The sequence below is a fragment of the Solea solea genome, chromosome 10 (genome assembly GCF_958295425.1).
Source record: "Solea solea chromosome 10, fSolSol10.1, whole genome shotgun sequence".
NCBI classification, from domain to species: Eukaryota; Metazoa; Chordata; class Actinopteri; order Pleuronectiformes; family Soleidae; genus Solea; species Solea solea.
In genome coordinates, this window is record NC_081143.1 from 6,084,629 (window position 1) to 6,101,274 (window position 16,646).

General features: G+C 40.6%; 1 protein-coding gene across 1 annotated transcript in view; it reads left to right on the forward strand.

The window, feature by feature from the left end:
• The window catches only part of LOC131466959 (voltage-dependent T-type calcium channel subunit alpha-1H-like), a 48,019-nt gene that overhangs the window by 23,319 nt on the left and 8,054 nt on the right, over window positions 1-16,646 (forward strand). The window contains exons 15-27 of the mRNA XM_058640596.1: window positions 2,677-2,976; window positions 3,205-3,305; window positions 4,303-4,426; window positions 6,229-6,297; window positions 6,507-6,691; window positions 8,237-8,363; window positions 11,987-12,112; window positions 12,224-12,313; window positions 12,692-12,884; window positions 15,289-15,440; window positions 15,553-15,662; window positions 15,972-16,105; window positions 16,193-16,263. Coding sequence (XP_058496579.1) covers window positions 2,677-2,976; window positions 3,205-3,305; window positions 4,303-4,426; window positions 6,229-6,297; window positions 6,507-6,691; window positions 8,237-8,363; window positions 11,987-12,112; window positions 12,224-12,313; window positions 12,692-12,884; window positions 15,289-15,440; window positions 15,553-15,662; window positions 15,972-16,105; window positions 16,193-16,263 — 1,782 coding nt within the window. The remainder of the gene's footprint in view (window positions 1-2,676; window positions 2,977-3,204; window positions 3,306-4,302; window positions 4,427-6,228; window positions 6,298-6,506; window positions 6,692-8,236; window positions 8,364-11,986; window positions 12,113-12,223; window positions 12,314-12,691; window positions 12,885-15,288; window positions 15,441-15,552; window positions 15,663-15,971; window positions 16,106-16,192; window positions 16,264-16,646) is intronic.

Genomic DNA, 16,646 nt, shown 5'->3' on the forward strand with positions numbered 1-16,646 from the left:
CACGTGGTGTGTCAGAATCATGAAGGGAGAGAAATGTGTCTTCCGAGGTGTGACGGAGAGTGACTGGCTGTGCAGCGCAGCGATACTCGTCCTGTGCGTGTTAAACGTTTCCTTTTCCGTCGTGTTCAGCCTGCTGTGGAATTTCAGATGGTCAGAATGTCACATCCGTTTGATTTGGATCTCTTCGTTTGAATGTTAATTAGACTGTAGCTCAAGTTTCTTCTGTGGCTCTTTCCGTCATAGTTTGGATGCAACAATAAGACGAACTCTGACATGCGCTGTTCGTCCGCGTCACTGCCCTCTGCAGTCATCAGGGCTTCATTGTCTTCGTACAACAGAGCTGCATAATTAGGCCACAATGAGAGTTAGAATTAGGGACACCCGCTGTAAGCCTCAGTGGTGTTTTGAAGACTCCAGCTTTTAGTCAAATAAATACAGTGAAGCTCACCTGGTTGAACGACTCCTCTGCAGCAGCCAGGCTTTTATTCCTGTAGACTGTAGCCTTTTGTGGCAAGTCATCTGCCTCACACTCTCTCCACCTTTCATGCTCCCAGTAAACAAAAACAACTAAATAAATAAATAAGTAAAGTTCATGTGAATTTTTCTGTTATCCCTCTCTCTCTCTCCTGTCTCCCTGTGCATAATAGTATAATAGTGTAAGAAGTTGTTAGGAGCATTTCTTTTAAATGTTCAGTGTGTAAAGAATTAGTGACAGATGGTAACAATTCCCATTCCCATTCATTCCCGCTGATTGATCCACTGGTTTATTTACAAAACCATAATTGGCAAAAATCCCCGTCGATCTCCGCTCTCTACTCAACATCCATAACGTAGACCATAATCTACGCTCCAGTAATCACATTAACTCGCTCATTCCACAATCCCACACCTCCTTTGGTCATCCCTCATGTCAATTCACAGCTCCGAGTGATTGGATCCAGTTGCGACAGAAGCTAAAACTTAGTTCTTTCATTCCGACTTCCTCCTTCATAAGCACGCTGCAAACAATCTGTGACCGCTGCTCCTGCTGCTCCTGCTGCTCCTGCTGCCAGCCCTGAATACGGATCACTGTCTGATTTACTGTTTTTCACGTTTTATGCTGTGCTAATATGATTCCATGTTTTTAGCCCAGGCTGTCATTGAAAATGAGAAATGGTTCTCAATTGACCTACCTGGTAAAAGAAAGATACAATAAAAACAAAGGGAGAACTTGTGGAACGATGGTAGTCTTTGTATACAAGAAAACACTCACGCTGATTCTAAGAAGAATTCTGACTTTAAACTCAGAATTCTGACTTTAATCTCAGAATTCTGACATTTTCTCAGAATTCTAACTTTAATCTCAGAATTCTGACATTACGCTGATTCTTAACAGAATTCTGACTTTAATCTGACTTTAATCTCAGAATTCTAACTTTAATATGACTTTAATCTCAGAATTCTAACTTTAATCTCAGAATTCTGACTTTAATCTGATATTAATCTCAGAATTCTAACTTTAATCTGACTTTAATCTCAGAATTCTAACTTTAATCTCAGAATTCAGACATTTTCTCAGAATTCTAACTTTAATCAGATTTTAATCTCAGAATTCTAACTTTAATCACAGAATTCTGACATTACGCTGATTCTAAAGTCAGAATTCTGAGTTTAAAGAAAATGTCAGAATTCTGAGATTAAAGTCAGATTAAAGTCAGAATTCTGACTTTTTCTTTAAACTCAGAATTCTGACTTTAATCTCAGCATTCTTTTTTCTTAGAATTTTGACTTTAATATCAGATTTCTGACTTTTTCTTTAATCTTAGAATTCTGACCTTTTCTTTAATCTCAGAATTCTGACTTTAATCTCAGAATTTTTTTTTCTTAGAATTCTGACTAATCTCAGAATTCTGACTTTTTCTTTAATCTCAGAATTCTGACTTTAATCTCAGAATTATTATTTTTTAGAATTCTGACTTTAATCTCAGAATTTTTTTTTCTTAGAATTCTGACTAATCTCAGAATTCTGACTTTTTCTTTAATCTCAGAATTCTGACTTTAATCTCAGAATTATTATTTTTTAGAATTCTGACTAATCTCAGAATTCTGACTTTTTCTTTAATCTCAGAATTCTGACTTTAATCTCAGAATTCTGACTTTAATCTCAGAATTCTGACTTTAATCTCAGAATTTTTTTCTTAGAATTCTGACTTTAATCTCAGAATTCTGACTTTTTCTTTAATCTCAGAAATATGACTTTAATCTCAGAATTATTATTTTTTAGAATTCTGATTTATCTCAGAATTCTGACTTTTTCTTTAATCTCAGAATTCTGACTTTAATCTCAGAATTCTGACTTTAATCTCAGAATTTTTTTCTTAGAATTCTGACTTTTTCTTTAATCTCAGAATTCTGACTTTAATCTCAGAATTCTGACTTTAATCTCAGAATTCTGACTTTAATCTCAGAATTCTTTTTTCTTAGAATTTTGACTTTAATCTCAGAATTCAGATAATAATTGTGCCCATGTGCAGAACATGGCATAAAAAATAAAACGGGTTCCATTGGTAAAAACAAATTGCTCCACAGCACCACCAGTGACCAAAACTCCACACTATTGCACACTTTAATCTCTGAGGAAAACAAATGACTTCAGAGATCCCACTATGAGTCACTTATTTAAAGTTGTCTTCTCAGAATCTATGGGACAGTGGTCCAGAGAGCCGTCGTTCCAGCTGGACGAGTATGGGCCGAGCCCCCAGCCTCCACAGGAAGAGCCAGTCAGGAGAGATGGAGTCTCTGCTGTCCGACACACACTCCAACTCCAACCGCAGCAGCATGGAGCAGTCCCTGGACCAGCCGGAGTATCTGCAGGTGCCTGTGCTCCACCCGCCCGACTGCAACGGCACCTCCTTTCATCTCACTGACAACTACTACGACGACGCTCCTCTGACGGCACACTACCATGGTGATCTGGAGGAAGACGAGGTTGAAGAGGTGACTCTTTGAGCTTTTCTATTATTTATTTATTGAATGGTGTCTTGCTTGTTCAAAAAGAGTTCAAACGGGACATTCATCTACCTTTGAAAATTTTGATTTGCTTCAGGAGAAAAAATTTTAAAAGCTTGTTTTTCAGGGCTGAAATATAAACTCACCTCTTTAAATTCACAGCATAATGATTTAGACAATGATCACACTGTGTGTGTGTGTGTGTGTTCCCTACAGAATATATGTAAGATGCTGAAGAAAATCCTGGAGCCATACAAGCCTCAGTGGTGCCTGGAGCATGAAGAGTGGTCCCTCTATCTGTTCTCCCCACATAACCGGTACACACACACACACACACACACACGTAGCCCCTGGTATACCCCATAGTGGCTTCGGTGGCTTTAACCACAGCATGTGTGAAACTTCACAGCGGAGGTGTGAAGGTTGCAGATCAGGTTCAGCTCGACAATTTTCACTTTAATCAATTAACGCTGGTCAAGTGTGAACAACACACATTATGTTGACAAATGCAGGCCATTGAGTTGCTGTAGGTTGTTGTTGTGTTGTTTTATTTGTTCGATTGAGGACGGACGTTGTACATTAATAAACATCAACACGTGAAAATAGCCACATGGTAATTCACTGCCCCTGTTGTTTCCAGTAGTGATGCGGTGTTCGCGAGCGAGCCGGCTCTGAGAGCCGATTCTTTGTAGTGGACGAGAAGAGAGTGACATGCGAGGACAGACTAGGACCATACCATTATGTAAAAGAAGGAAGGGGCCAGACAACCAGTGTAGTGGTGCAGGCCAGGTACAAACAGAGAGCCAGAGAGGCGGGGGATCCAGATGGAAATGCAAGCTCGTCGGGAAACACTGAAGAAATGAACGAAAACGCAGCATGTGGCTGCATTTAAAAGATATTGGAGACTGAGCAGGGTTATGTGGGTTAGGTTAGGTTAGGTGCATGTTCAGCTGTTTACACCGCTACCATCACACAAACCATTCATAATTGCTGAGAAGAGCCATTTGGGAGCTGCAAGAACCGAGCTCTTCTAAAGGGAGCCAAGCCAAAAGAACCGAAAAAAAAGTAAAGAGCTGGACTTCCCATCACTAGTTTCCAGGCAGGTTGAAGGAATAAGACAAAATACATGTTGTATGTGAAGGGAACTAGACACAATACAAATAACAATATCAACATCGACAGACATGTGGAAAAAAAGAATAGGCTGTGTTCACAAAGACAGATCAAATATGGGATGCAGAAAAGCACAGCAGCAATATTCTCTCTCTCTCTCTCTCTCTCTCTCTCTCTCTCTCTCTCTCTCTCTCCTTCCAGGTTGAGGGTGTGGTGTCAGAGGGTCATAGATCACAAGCTGTTCGATCACATCGTCCTCCTCTTCATCTTCCTTAATTGCATCACCATTGCCCTGGAGAGACCGGACATAGAGTCCAACAGCATGGTGAGACACACGCACACACACACATGTTTCTACTCTGTACTTGTGACTACATTCATTAGCACTGTGCACTGTGACTGTGTCTGTGTGTGAGTGTGTGTTCACACTGATTATTTTTATCACACGGGATTATTTTTGTGCAAAATGAGTCTATACTTGGGTGTTTTCACTGGAAGTGAAATTGAAGAGGAGGAGGAGAAGCAGCAGCTGTTTCTTTTTGTATGTTGGTAAAATGTCATTGTAACAATGCAAGATTTTGGCAAAATCCTTTGTCTCCACAACACAACAATTGCATTACAATTGCATGCATCCTGCGTGTGGTATGTCATTCTGTGGGGACATAAAAACAGCAGTGGCCTCAAACTCAACGTACAATAACGGTGGATATTTGGGTTTTCTTTCTGGTGTCGTTTCTTTCATTGACATTGTTTTTTCAAGTCATGTCAAGTCAGTTGTATTTATACAGCCCAACACCACAAACACCGTTTGGCTCAAAGGACTTTACAGTCCGTACAGCAAGTGACGCCCTCTGTCCTTAGACCCTCACACCGAGTGAGGAAAATGGGAGAATTCTTAGACGGAGCCACAGAGGTGGGAACTGTCTGCCAGGACAGCCAGCTGTGCAGGAGGAGTCACATAGACAGACACAAGAAACAGGCAGATTATTAACAAAACCACATTTACAAAGGAAGGAAAGAGCAAAAATGATTAACATGAATCCCCGCTGCTTTTTTCCATTACTATGTTAAAACGTATACACAGAGACTATAAGATATAGATTGTTTTATAAGAAGCAATCTGATGAAATGATTTTTTCCCAACTGTATACATTTACATATACATTTTCAGAATCGGATTGAATTTGTGAAATCTGGAAATGTGTCACAGTTCAGAGTTCACATTTTTATGAACAAAAATAAAATAAAAACAGTCTATTTTGTGACATCAGCGCATATGCATATAAAATGAATCATAACTTTGACTCAACAACACATAAGAAGATGATAAAATGCATTTTGGAAAGCCTGAAGATGTGACCTATAAACACACATCCCCCCCAGGATGTCCATATAAGGAGTCGTGGGGTATGCCTGCACCACAGATCCATGCTGTGTGAGCATTAAGAGTTAAACATAATTCTCATTATCTCATCCAGATTTTGTTTTAATTCAGAAAAATAAAATCCTTTGTGGTAATATATAATATCCAAGCGTGGTGTTTTCCAGCTCACCTCCACCCTAGCACCTTCTTCACATGCTGTACCTGATAGAAATGAATGGGACGTGTTGTCATTGATCCCTGTGCTGTGCCGTGCCGTGCCGTGCCGTGCCGTGCCGAGCTGTGCTGTCTTTAGTGTGTAGAGGCTGAGGTGTGCTCTTCCTACCTCTTGCTTTCCAATGCACACATGTGGACGGACAGGAAGTCCCCACAACAGAGACATTATAACATATTGCAATTATTAAAAATAAATTATATTTTGAAGATGCAGACTTTAATGTGAACATCCAGCCTTAACCCTCAAAAACTAAAATTGCACTTCATCAGTATGGTAGCACTGGGTCTCACACACACACACACACACACACATACGATCGTGTACTTGTCACACTCATTGTTCCCACTGTTTTTTGTTATTGTGTTTCTCATACAGTCGTAATGGATGTTTTTTTCCACTTCATTGTAATGAGCTGCTGAGCAGAATCAAAGCTAGAATGCTACTGGGACACGAAACATTTAAATTGACAAATGTGCTTTTCTCTGTGTGTGTGTGTGTGTGTGTGTGTGTGTGTGGTTGTGAGTGACAGGAGCGGGTGTTCCTCAGTGTGTCCAATTACATCTTCACTGTGATCTTCGTGGGTGAAATGATGATCAAGGTAAACACAACTGTGCACCTTTTCAGAGCAGCCACTCGACTGCAAAGTGATTTTTTTTCATCATACTTGTAAAAAGGCAATTTTCTTCCCGGGTGCAGATTAGAATTGCTCTCAGCCTCATTTTACACCTCACATTATTTTAGTCTTGCCTTTAATTTTGCTGGATATACTGTATGTGTGTGTGTGTCTGTACGTGTGTGTTTGATAAGGTGGTAGCTATGGGCCTGTACTTTGGAAACAGTGTGTACCTGCAGAGCAGCTGGAATGTTTTAGACGGGCTGCTGGTGTTTGTGTCGATGGTGGACATTCTCGTCTCCATCGCATCATCAGGTGGTAATCGAATCCTCGGCATCCTCCGTGTGCTTCGTCTGCTCCGCACGCTGCGACCTCTCAGGTGGGTGTTTCACAGATCTTCTCGTTTAGATATTGTCCAGGACACATTCATGTGTGATTTAAGAGATGGTTCAGGGTGTTTTTTTTTTTTTAAGTGTGTATTTGTGTGAGGTAGTGACTCAAAGTCAGCGCTGACTTTGTCGGGCACTGCAGTCACTGGGAGCCAGCCTCAATGTAAACATGGCTGCCAGTGTATCCAGTGGTGTAATGTAAACAAAGTACAAATAGTGTTCGTAACAAAGTACACATAGTGTTTGTAACAAAGTACAAATAGTGTTTGTAACAAAGTACAAATAGTGTTTGTAACAAAGTACAAATAGTACAGAATTCACATATCTGTACTTGGTTTAGTTATTTATATTTAAAGCAACTTTTACTTTTACGCCACTACATTTCCTCTAACTCTCTTTGTTACTCGTTACTACCAAATAAAATCAGACGAAGAAGAGTTGGTATTATGGTCTGTATTTATATAATGCTTTTCTGCAATACACTACAGTTTTGCCATTCACCCATTCACATTCTTCAACATGAGGTTAAGCGACTTGCTCCAGGACACATATAGTCTAGCAGGGCCAGGAATTTAACCCACAACCTTCCATTTGAAAGATGTCTCACTGAGCCACCATGGCTCAATCCTAAGCTCTTGCTTTTTTACTACTTTTTACTTTTACTTCTAAAACTTTATATCAGAACATGGACTTTTGATGCTTAAGTACAGTGAATGTCATATACTTTAAGACTTTGACTTAAGTGATATTATAAGATGCTTAAGTACAGTGAATGTCATATACTTTAAGACTTTGACTTAAGTGATATTATAAGATGCTTAAGTACAGTGAATTTCATATACTTTAAGACTTTGACTTAAGTGATAGTATAAAAAGTGACTTCAACTTCAATCACGGTCATTTCCTGGTAAGATACTTGTACTTGTACTCAAGTACAACGTATGAATGTGTGAGTTAATGAGTGTGAATGGGTAGATGGCAAAATGGTAAGTGTAAAGCAGCTTTCACTGGTCATCAAGACGAGAGAAGTGCGATATAAACCATTTACCAGTGGGGACTGCCACTTAACTAAAGACTCATCTAGTACAATCTTCACCTGCTTAAGTCTATCACTTCTTAAGAATGTGTTTGCTGCTCTTTCTTGCTGTTAGACAGCTTTCTACGACTGGAAGCTAAAGTTTGGCTCACGTTGTAAACTTCTCACTCCCGAGACCAAACGCCTTAGAGACAATTATGTAAATTTATGTGAAGAATTTTCCCCAAAAAGGTAGACTAGGACCAGGAGCTCCTGTGCCGCTGTGAGCTAAAAATGCAGATTTTCTCCATGGACTTTGGTGTGATAATTAGGTGAACCTTTTGTTAAGTGGCTGAAGTTTGTCTTTACTTGTGTCCCCATTGGCAGCCATGTTTTCAATGAGGACACGCATCAGTGTCTCACAGCGGTGCACTGGTCATGGCAAAGTCAGCATTTACTGAGTACCTCTGACAACCGCACTTCAATAAACCGAATTCTCCCTTTAATGTGTGTGTTTTAGGGTAATAAGTCGGGCTCCAGGTCTGAAACTGGTGGTGGAGACTCTGATCACATCGCTCAGACCCATTGGGAATATTGTCCTCATCTGCTGTGCGTTTTTCATCGTGTTCGGGATATTAGGAGTTCAGGTAAACGTCCTCTCCTCACTCACTGCTGGTCACAGAGATAAGGCTCAGCATTTCAGCTTTCCACTGATGATGATTGAAAAAACAACAACACCGTTTTTAACTTGTTGTCACACAGTTAAATGTCACCAAACATCCAAAATGTGTTGTGTTTTTTTTTTTTCTTTGCTGTGAGAAGACACTGATCACGCTGGTTTAGAATAAATGAGGCAGAGCTCAGAAAATGCTTCAGGTAATAAAAAGTGAAGAGAAAACTGGAGGGGAAATGCAAATGAGCTGCTGATCCACCAGAGTCCCTGAAAGTAATTATAAAAACAATGGATCAGCTACAGGGGGACTGTGCTGAGACTGGTTTTTAGAAAATTCCACTTTTACCTGGATTGTTGTATTCATGATTCCGTTGATTTGTATTATAGATTGTGTTATTTGTTTTGTTGTATGCAGTTTTCAACCTTTTGAATGGAAACAATAACAGATCCATTCTCTTTTCAAAGATTAAAAACAAGCTCAATTTCAGAGTAATTATGACTTGTCATGATAATTCTAAATGATACGAAGCAATTTAAGACATAAGAGAGGAAAGAAAGTATTTCTCTAACATTTTCTTTTACTTGATATCCGTGTGTGGCTTTCCATTGCTTGTGAGATACTGGAAATACAAATTGAAAGGAAGCAATCTAGAAGTGCTGACATCGCACTTTCATATTCCTTGATTTTAAATGAGTCTCATAAGAAAAATGTGCGATTTTCTTCTGGTGTGTGTGTGTGTGTGTGTGTGTGTGTGTGATATGAGTACCTGAGCGTTGATGATTCCAGGTGTGATTCACAGTTTTTAAGTTGTGAGAAGGTGACATGGCTGTCGGCCGAGTCTTTGTGCTGAGAACTGAGCTTCCTGACACTTGATTGTTGAAGTATGACTGATTGAATCAACCTTGACACGAGGTCAGAAATGGCTGCTCTGTCACTTCAGCGGAGAGTCACTCTGAAAGAGCTTTTCACAGAACAACAAGTTTGGCCTTCTCTCCATGCATCGAGATATTATTCCCTCACACCAAGGCTTTAATTCTTCAGAACGTTAGCAACAATATTCTGGGAGAATTTCTTTTGTAAATCTCTCTGCAAACAACTCTCTGCTTGCATGGTAAGTGATGCCAAATGAAGATACTAAAGCACATTTATGTTGTAAAGAGAAAGCTCCATGCTGGAGTGTTTGTCTTTTGTTTATTTATAAGGATCCTCATTAGCTTTGCCCTTTCGACACAGCTCGTCCTCCTGAGGGCCACCGCGAAACAAACATCAGCCATGAAGATAATTTGGAACCATTCAGTACCAGAGACATATCAAAAATAATAAATATTATAAAAACAATCACAGTAAAGCTTAATTATGCAGTTTTTCTATTAGTGAATGTCACTGTCACCGAGCGTATCGTGGAAGACAAGTTTGCGCAAGCGTTATCTGCATTACCGTAATTACGCGACAGTTTGTGCCATCGGAAAAATGACAACCATTTCTGAAAGCTGAGATGTAACAAGTCAAAGCCAACGTGTGGTTATTACGGTGATTTCACTTGCGCTGTTACAGGAAGCTGGCGAATCAGCGTCTTTGTCACCAGAGAAGAGAGAGTTGGAAAAACACCTGTGCATAGTTTCCATTTATTGAGACAAAAACTCAAACAAATGTTATTTTAAATATGTTTTAAACTGTTCAAATTTCAAATTTAACGCAAATCTGGGGTTCACACACACGACTACAGTGTTTTTTTCTCAATACAAGGTTATGTTTTTCTTCATTTGAAATTGTTAACACACCATTTTAACATGCAGTGAATTGTAAATAACTGCTAGATATTGTGCAAAAGCACTTACTCACAGGACATTGGCCCTTTTATGGTTAAAATATGCAACGACAAAAAAGTCCAGACAGACATTTTAAAGCTTAGGTGCTAATCTAGACAAAACAATACACACAGACAGAAGAACCACTCACAGAATAGATATACTTTCATATAATTAGTTCATAGATGTTACCATGACTGACTAGCACTGGACTGACGTGTCACATATCAACGACAATAACAGCATATATTAGTTTTTCAAGAGAGAAGTGCGGCATATTGTTCCATATTACAGTTTCCACCAATAACTGGAGTCTTAACTGTAATTTATCATCTCCGTGGCGTTCCGGTGCTTGTAATGGCAGTAAAAGCAGACTGGACCGGATGCCACTCGGATATTTTAGCTGTAAAATACAGTCGGCTCTTAAATTTATTATGTGCTTAGTGGCTGCTCTCTCTTTCTAAAGATTTGTGTACTAGTACGAGTATGCTGGCCACCTGTGGTGTTGAAGACACGACGTGGATACTCAGCGTGACTTATAATGACAGTATGAGGCTGCAGCTCATGTGATGCTGCAGAACAGAACGAATGCTGTTATACGACATTCAGCCTGTATGCAAATGCCTCAATGATTAATCTCGTTCGCTTCTGGGGACGATGTGTTTTCTGAGCTGAGAGTGAATGGATGAATGGATGAATGGATGAACTTGAAGGTTTTCTCAAAGCACAAACACTCAAAGGCCCTTGATGCTCAACACTGTGTTTTTCCCCCACATATCCTTTCATTGTACAAACATAACACTGTGCTCATCACATTTATTTGACAAAAAAACGAGAAACATGAATTTTTTAGAAATCTTTCATAGATCAGTGAGTTATTTATTTGGCAAATAACTCACTGAATTTGCTGTTTTATACCCAAATTTGCGCAGGGGTGCTTCACTGTGTGCTTCTGTGAGAAATTAATCAAGCATAGCATTCAACCACTAAAGCTAATTATTATACTATACTATAATTTGACTTTTTTTTCAGTAAAATTTGAAAATTCATGGTTAAAAATAATAATTATATTTTAGCATTAAAAGTAGAGCTTCTACATACGGGTGTATTAACCATTACAGAAACATAAAAACTGTTAATTTAGGGCAGCTGTGCAGTGTTTATTTGCATCAGAGCATAGTTTATAGTTTGAACAGCATTCATGTAATCATAGTTTGGCTTCTAGGCACTGACCTCATCACTCCCCCATAAACAATTATATAGCGTTAATGGAGAGTGATGAATAAATACCACAACTATCAGAGCCTGCAGGTGGATACTATTATTTCTGATGAACACATTGTACGGTAGTTTTAAAGGATTCACCCTCGTAAAATAATTATTTTGAGTCACAAATCCACACCAGGTGTGCCTGTTTATTGATATTCACCCTCTGTGTATGCTTGATATTCATCAGAATGATTTCTTAAGAAATACTCTTCACTAAAAGGTTGACAAATGCTTTATCTATTTTAAAGGTAGTGAATAGAAACAATCCTGTTTTTTTTTTTTATCTGATCTGCTCCGAAATGTAATGAAATCTTTCTTGGGTGAAGCCACGCCCCTCCACCAAATGTCACTGAACTAGTTTCAGTAGGTTTTGAGCAGTGCTTCTAACTGACAGATGAACGAGTTCCTTCGGGCAGGCACCGTTCACGAGTACATCTTTTTTTGTTTGTTTGTTTATGTACTCAGTGGACACAGTGTTCTCATGTGTTTTCATCAGTGTACACATCTGTCTGTGTGCAGCTGTTTAAGGGGAAGTTCTTCACCTGTGATGGGCACGACGTGTCTAACATCACCAACAAAACCCAGTGTCTGGAGGCAGGATACCACTGGGTCCGACGGAAATACAACTTTGACAATCTGGGACAGGTTTGCCACACACACACACACACACACACACCATCACTCTCACACCTGCTCTCACACTCTCGATTTCCAGCACTGGCGCTGATTTAAAGTACACGTGTCTCACTTTTGCAGGCGCTGATGTCACTGTTCGTGCTGTCATGTAAAGATGGCTGGGTCAGCATCATGTATGACGGCCTTGACGCTGTCGGAGTGGATCAGCAAGTGAGGACACACGCACGCACGCACGCACACACGCACACACACGCGCACACATGCAGAGGGAGGAAACAGGGTTTGGCGCCAGGTTAAAAATGAATATCATTGTTTTGTTTTGCTGTATTGCACTTCGGCGTTGTGTCAGTCTCAGGCTGAAAGGGGAAACATTTCAGGGGAGATGTAAGGAAAGAGAAAAGACGGATGGGTAAATAGATCTGAGCTGACAGTGCTGGCGGTTTCACTGCTGACTCATGGGTTATATTGTCTTCTTGTTTATGCTCTCCACTTCTCTTCTTCTGCTGCTGCTGTTGCCTGTTTTTTCTTCTTTTCCCCGTTTGTCCCTCTGCCACTGTCTCACCTCTCTGTCTGTATTCTCGACTGTAGCCAATCAGAAACAACAACCCCTGGATGCTGCTGTTCTTCATCTCTTTCCTCCTCATCGTCAGCTTCTTTGTGCTCAACATGTTTGTGGGAGTGGTGGTGGAAAACTTTCACAAGTGTCGCCAGCAGCAGGAGGAGGAGGAGGCGCGGATCAGGGAGGAGAAACGACAGAAGCGCTTGGAGAAGAGGAGGAGAAGTAAGGAAGGATAATGGCGTGGGGAGTGATGGGGCGTATGGTGTATGGCCAAATGTCTGTGGATGCCAAATCAGTCCACAGTAGTCATTCCAAAGACATGGGTGTTATTCGGCTTCTCAATCTGACTTCCCACATTAGCTGGGATTTCCTTCCATTCAGCCACAAGATCAGTGTCAGTACACTGTGGCTGCACAGCAGCTGCCACAGAGGAGTTGCCAGTGTGTTAATGACCACTCTTAATTATTCCCTCTACAACTGTTTGATGGTGGTCCTATTTTTTTTAGATTTTATATTGTCTGTGTAGATTTTCATTCATTCATGAAACATCCAGTTGCTAGTGATTCACTGACTTGTGGAGATTTTATATTGTTGATAAGAGTGATTGAAGTGAGTGAAGGTGAAGACAATCTCTTTACTAAAGATACACTGTGGGTTTCAGAGTGGGTACATGATGTGGCAGTAACAAGAAATACGATCATTTAGGCTATAATCAGATTAAAACCACATTATTTAAATCTCATTCATTTCCAGTTCATTACAGGTCAGATTTGATGATATAAAGCAGGGGTGTCAAAGTAAATTACAGAGGGGCCAGATGAGATCGAATAACAAAAACTTCCAAACAAATAATTTTCCGTTGTCCATTTCCATCTGTCTTTCCTGATTTCCTCCGCTGAACAGAAACAGTCCTGTAGTCACCTGTAGTATCTTAGCCAATAACTTATTGTACTCAATTATTTTTACTAGACGTATAAAGCTAAAAGAGAGGATGGTCAATACAAATGAGTGGCTGAGCCCCCTTATAACCCCCCCTCTGGTTACGGCTCTGTGTTTAAATTAAAAGTCCACATTTAGTTCATTTATTTATTTTACTGGCGAGGAAACTTGATAAGTGTGGTACTGGAAAGACATTAAACATATTATTATACAATTGCATGGCGGGCCGGATGTGGCCCGCGGGCCTCGGGTTTGACACCTGTGATATAAAGTCTAAACTTTAAGTGTCTTTCATCAGACACTCATGTGAATGTGTCTTCAGGAACAGCGTGCAGGTGCACACTGATACCTGATTGCATACTTCATTGGAAACAACAGAAGTTCTCATGGTATCGAAGCAGGAGAAACAAAAGCTATCACAGCACATTTGACAGCGCTCTCTTCTATTGTTGTCTGATTGTGCTGCGCTGGCAGTGCAGGCACATGACGAGTACAGGCACATGGACTGCGCTCATTCATGTCTCACAGGCACATTTTGGATGTTTGTCTGGTTTGGAACCACATAACAGATCTGATGTGAGCAACATCAGCTGAAAAATCTGAACGTAGCCTTGCTATGAAAACAGGAACTGGAAAATAATGACAAAGTGGCACAGATGAACTGACAAGGTACTAAACTTAATCGAGGCAGAGCGTGTAATTACAGCAAAATGGACTAAAATGAAAAAGGAAAACGAGTGAATGCCAACGAGGACATGATGATGAACTGTATGGCACAAAACCTGACCCGACCTGAAATATAGTCATTGTAAATAAATACAGAAACTTTGAATCCAAAACAGATGCTAAATGAAATCAAAAGGTCTAAATTAACATAAACAGACATGACAACTGTAAGAATGTAAGGATGCCTTCAAATTAATATATATATATATATATATATATATTTTCAGTTCAGAAAAACATTTATTATATTAAATATGATTATATTATAACACTGAGGGACAGACTGAAGGAAGATGTTATATAGTTTTGTACAAACATGTGAATGATGATGATGAAAGTGGTTCTACAGAGTTGGAAACACATTTTCCTTTAAAAAGAAAACACTGCAAACTGTAGTATTAGGAATTCCTTCAGCTTGAACTAAAATGACCTGACATTCACCAGGAAAACTGCCTCAAACTCAACGACAAAAGTGTCTTTGTAATTTTCTCTATATAAAGTCTACATAATATGACACTCGCAGACGATAAACCTCTTTACATACACACATTTTTCATACATATGTATATTCTACTTATATTACACTCTTTATGCTCCTGCTCTCTCCCTCTCCCTCTCTCTCTCTGTCCCTCTCTCTCTCTCCCGCTCTCTCTCTGCAGTATAATCTCTAGTAGTGCATTTGCTCTTTGTCAGTTAAGTGTCTGGCAGCAGACAGCGAGGGTTTCTGCCCAAAGACACCTTGAGGTGCCATGGCGTGTGTGTATGTGTGTGATGGATAGGACTGAATTCCTGAGGTGGCACTTTTAGTGTGCACACGCTCACACACACACACATTTGCACACTCAAACACACACAGCACTGCACCACTTGGCACCCACTTCATCAGTGACTTCATAGTCCATATCATATTTTTATTTCAGAAGCATTTTAATGTGTGTGTGTGTGTGTGTGTGCGACACAGGGGCCCAGGAGAAACCATATTACTCAGACTACTCCCCATTGCGTCGATCCATCCACACTGTGTGCACGAGCCACTACCTGGATCTCTTCATCACCATCATCATCTTCACAAACCTCCTCACCATGAGCATGGAGCACTACAACCAACCTCAGGTAACCATGGCAACACTTCTTACCACCACCTGTCCTAGAACCATAGTAATGAAGCAGTGCTACAGTACAGTACAGCGGGGGTTTTTCAAGTGTGTTTCTGTGTGTCCTGCAGTACCTCAACGAGATACTGAAGTACTGCAACTACGTCTTCACGGTGGTTTTCGTGGTCGAGGCCATTCTCAAACTCATCGCCTTCGGCCTGCGCCGCTTTTTCAAAGAGAGGTAAAGAGTATCCTCACGGTGATACAAATATGCTTACAAACATGCAGGATCCTCTGAAGACACACTTATGCTTTCAAACATGCACTGAACCCCAGGGAGAGAGAGAATGTGTGAGAATGCAGCAGGACAAACTCTGGAGAATCCCCTTCCTTCATGTTTTAGCCTGGCCTCCTCGTCTGGTTCCTCTGGAGACTCTCCTGCTGCTGTGACCGCCTCTCTCCCAGCTGTGTTCATCATATGTGAAGTCCATGTTTGAAAATAGCTTAGCAATAATTGTGGATGTGTGTGTGTGTGTGTGTGTGTGTCAAGGTGGAACCAGCTGGACCTCGCCATTGTGTTGATGTCCATCATGGGAATCGCACTGGAGGAAATAGACCTGAATGCTTCTCTGCCCATCAACCCCACCATTATACGCATCATGAGAGTCCTGAGGATAACGCGAGGTGGACACACAGTGACACACACAAACAAACAAACACACACAGTGACAATATGTAGCAGATAACAGCTGACACGTTGCAATGTTTCAGTGCTGAAGCTCTTGAAGATGGCCACAGGAATGAGAGCTCTGCTGGACACGGTGATGCAAGCGCTGCCTCAGGTAAGAAGCCGCGCCGATGCAATCCAACAAAAGACGTCTGTTCAAGCACAAGGCCGGTCGAAATGTTCTGATGAAATACAGACAGCTTGCTTTGTGTAGCGATTTATGAGGCCTGGCACCGACTGCCTCCCACATGATTTACTGACTGATTTCCCCGGCTGGCTGGCGTCAAAGCAAAAGACACCAAATAACCAACTGGTATTAAAATATCCTCGTGTAAACGCTGATTCTTACGTTTGTCGGTGTGGCTGATGAGTCGCCAGTGAAACCGCGTGACTTCACAGCTGCTTTGGTGCGGTTGTCCTGACACTGGATGTCCATGAGGAGATAAAATATACCTTTGAGGTAGGACGGTGAAACTCTGTGGAGTTTCTACAGCAGCA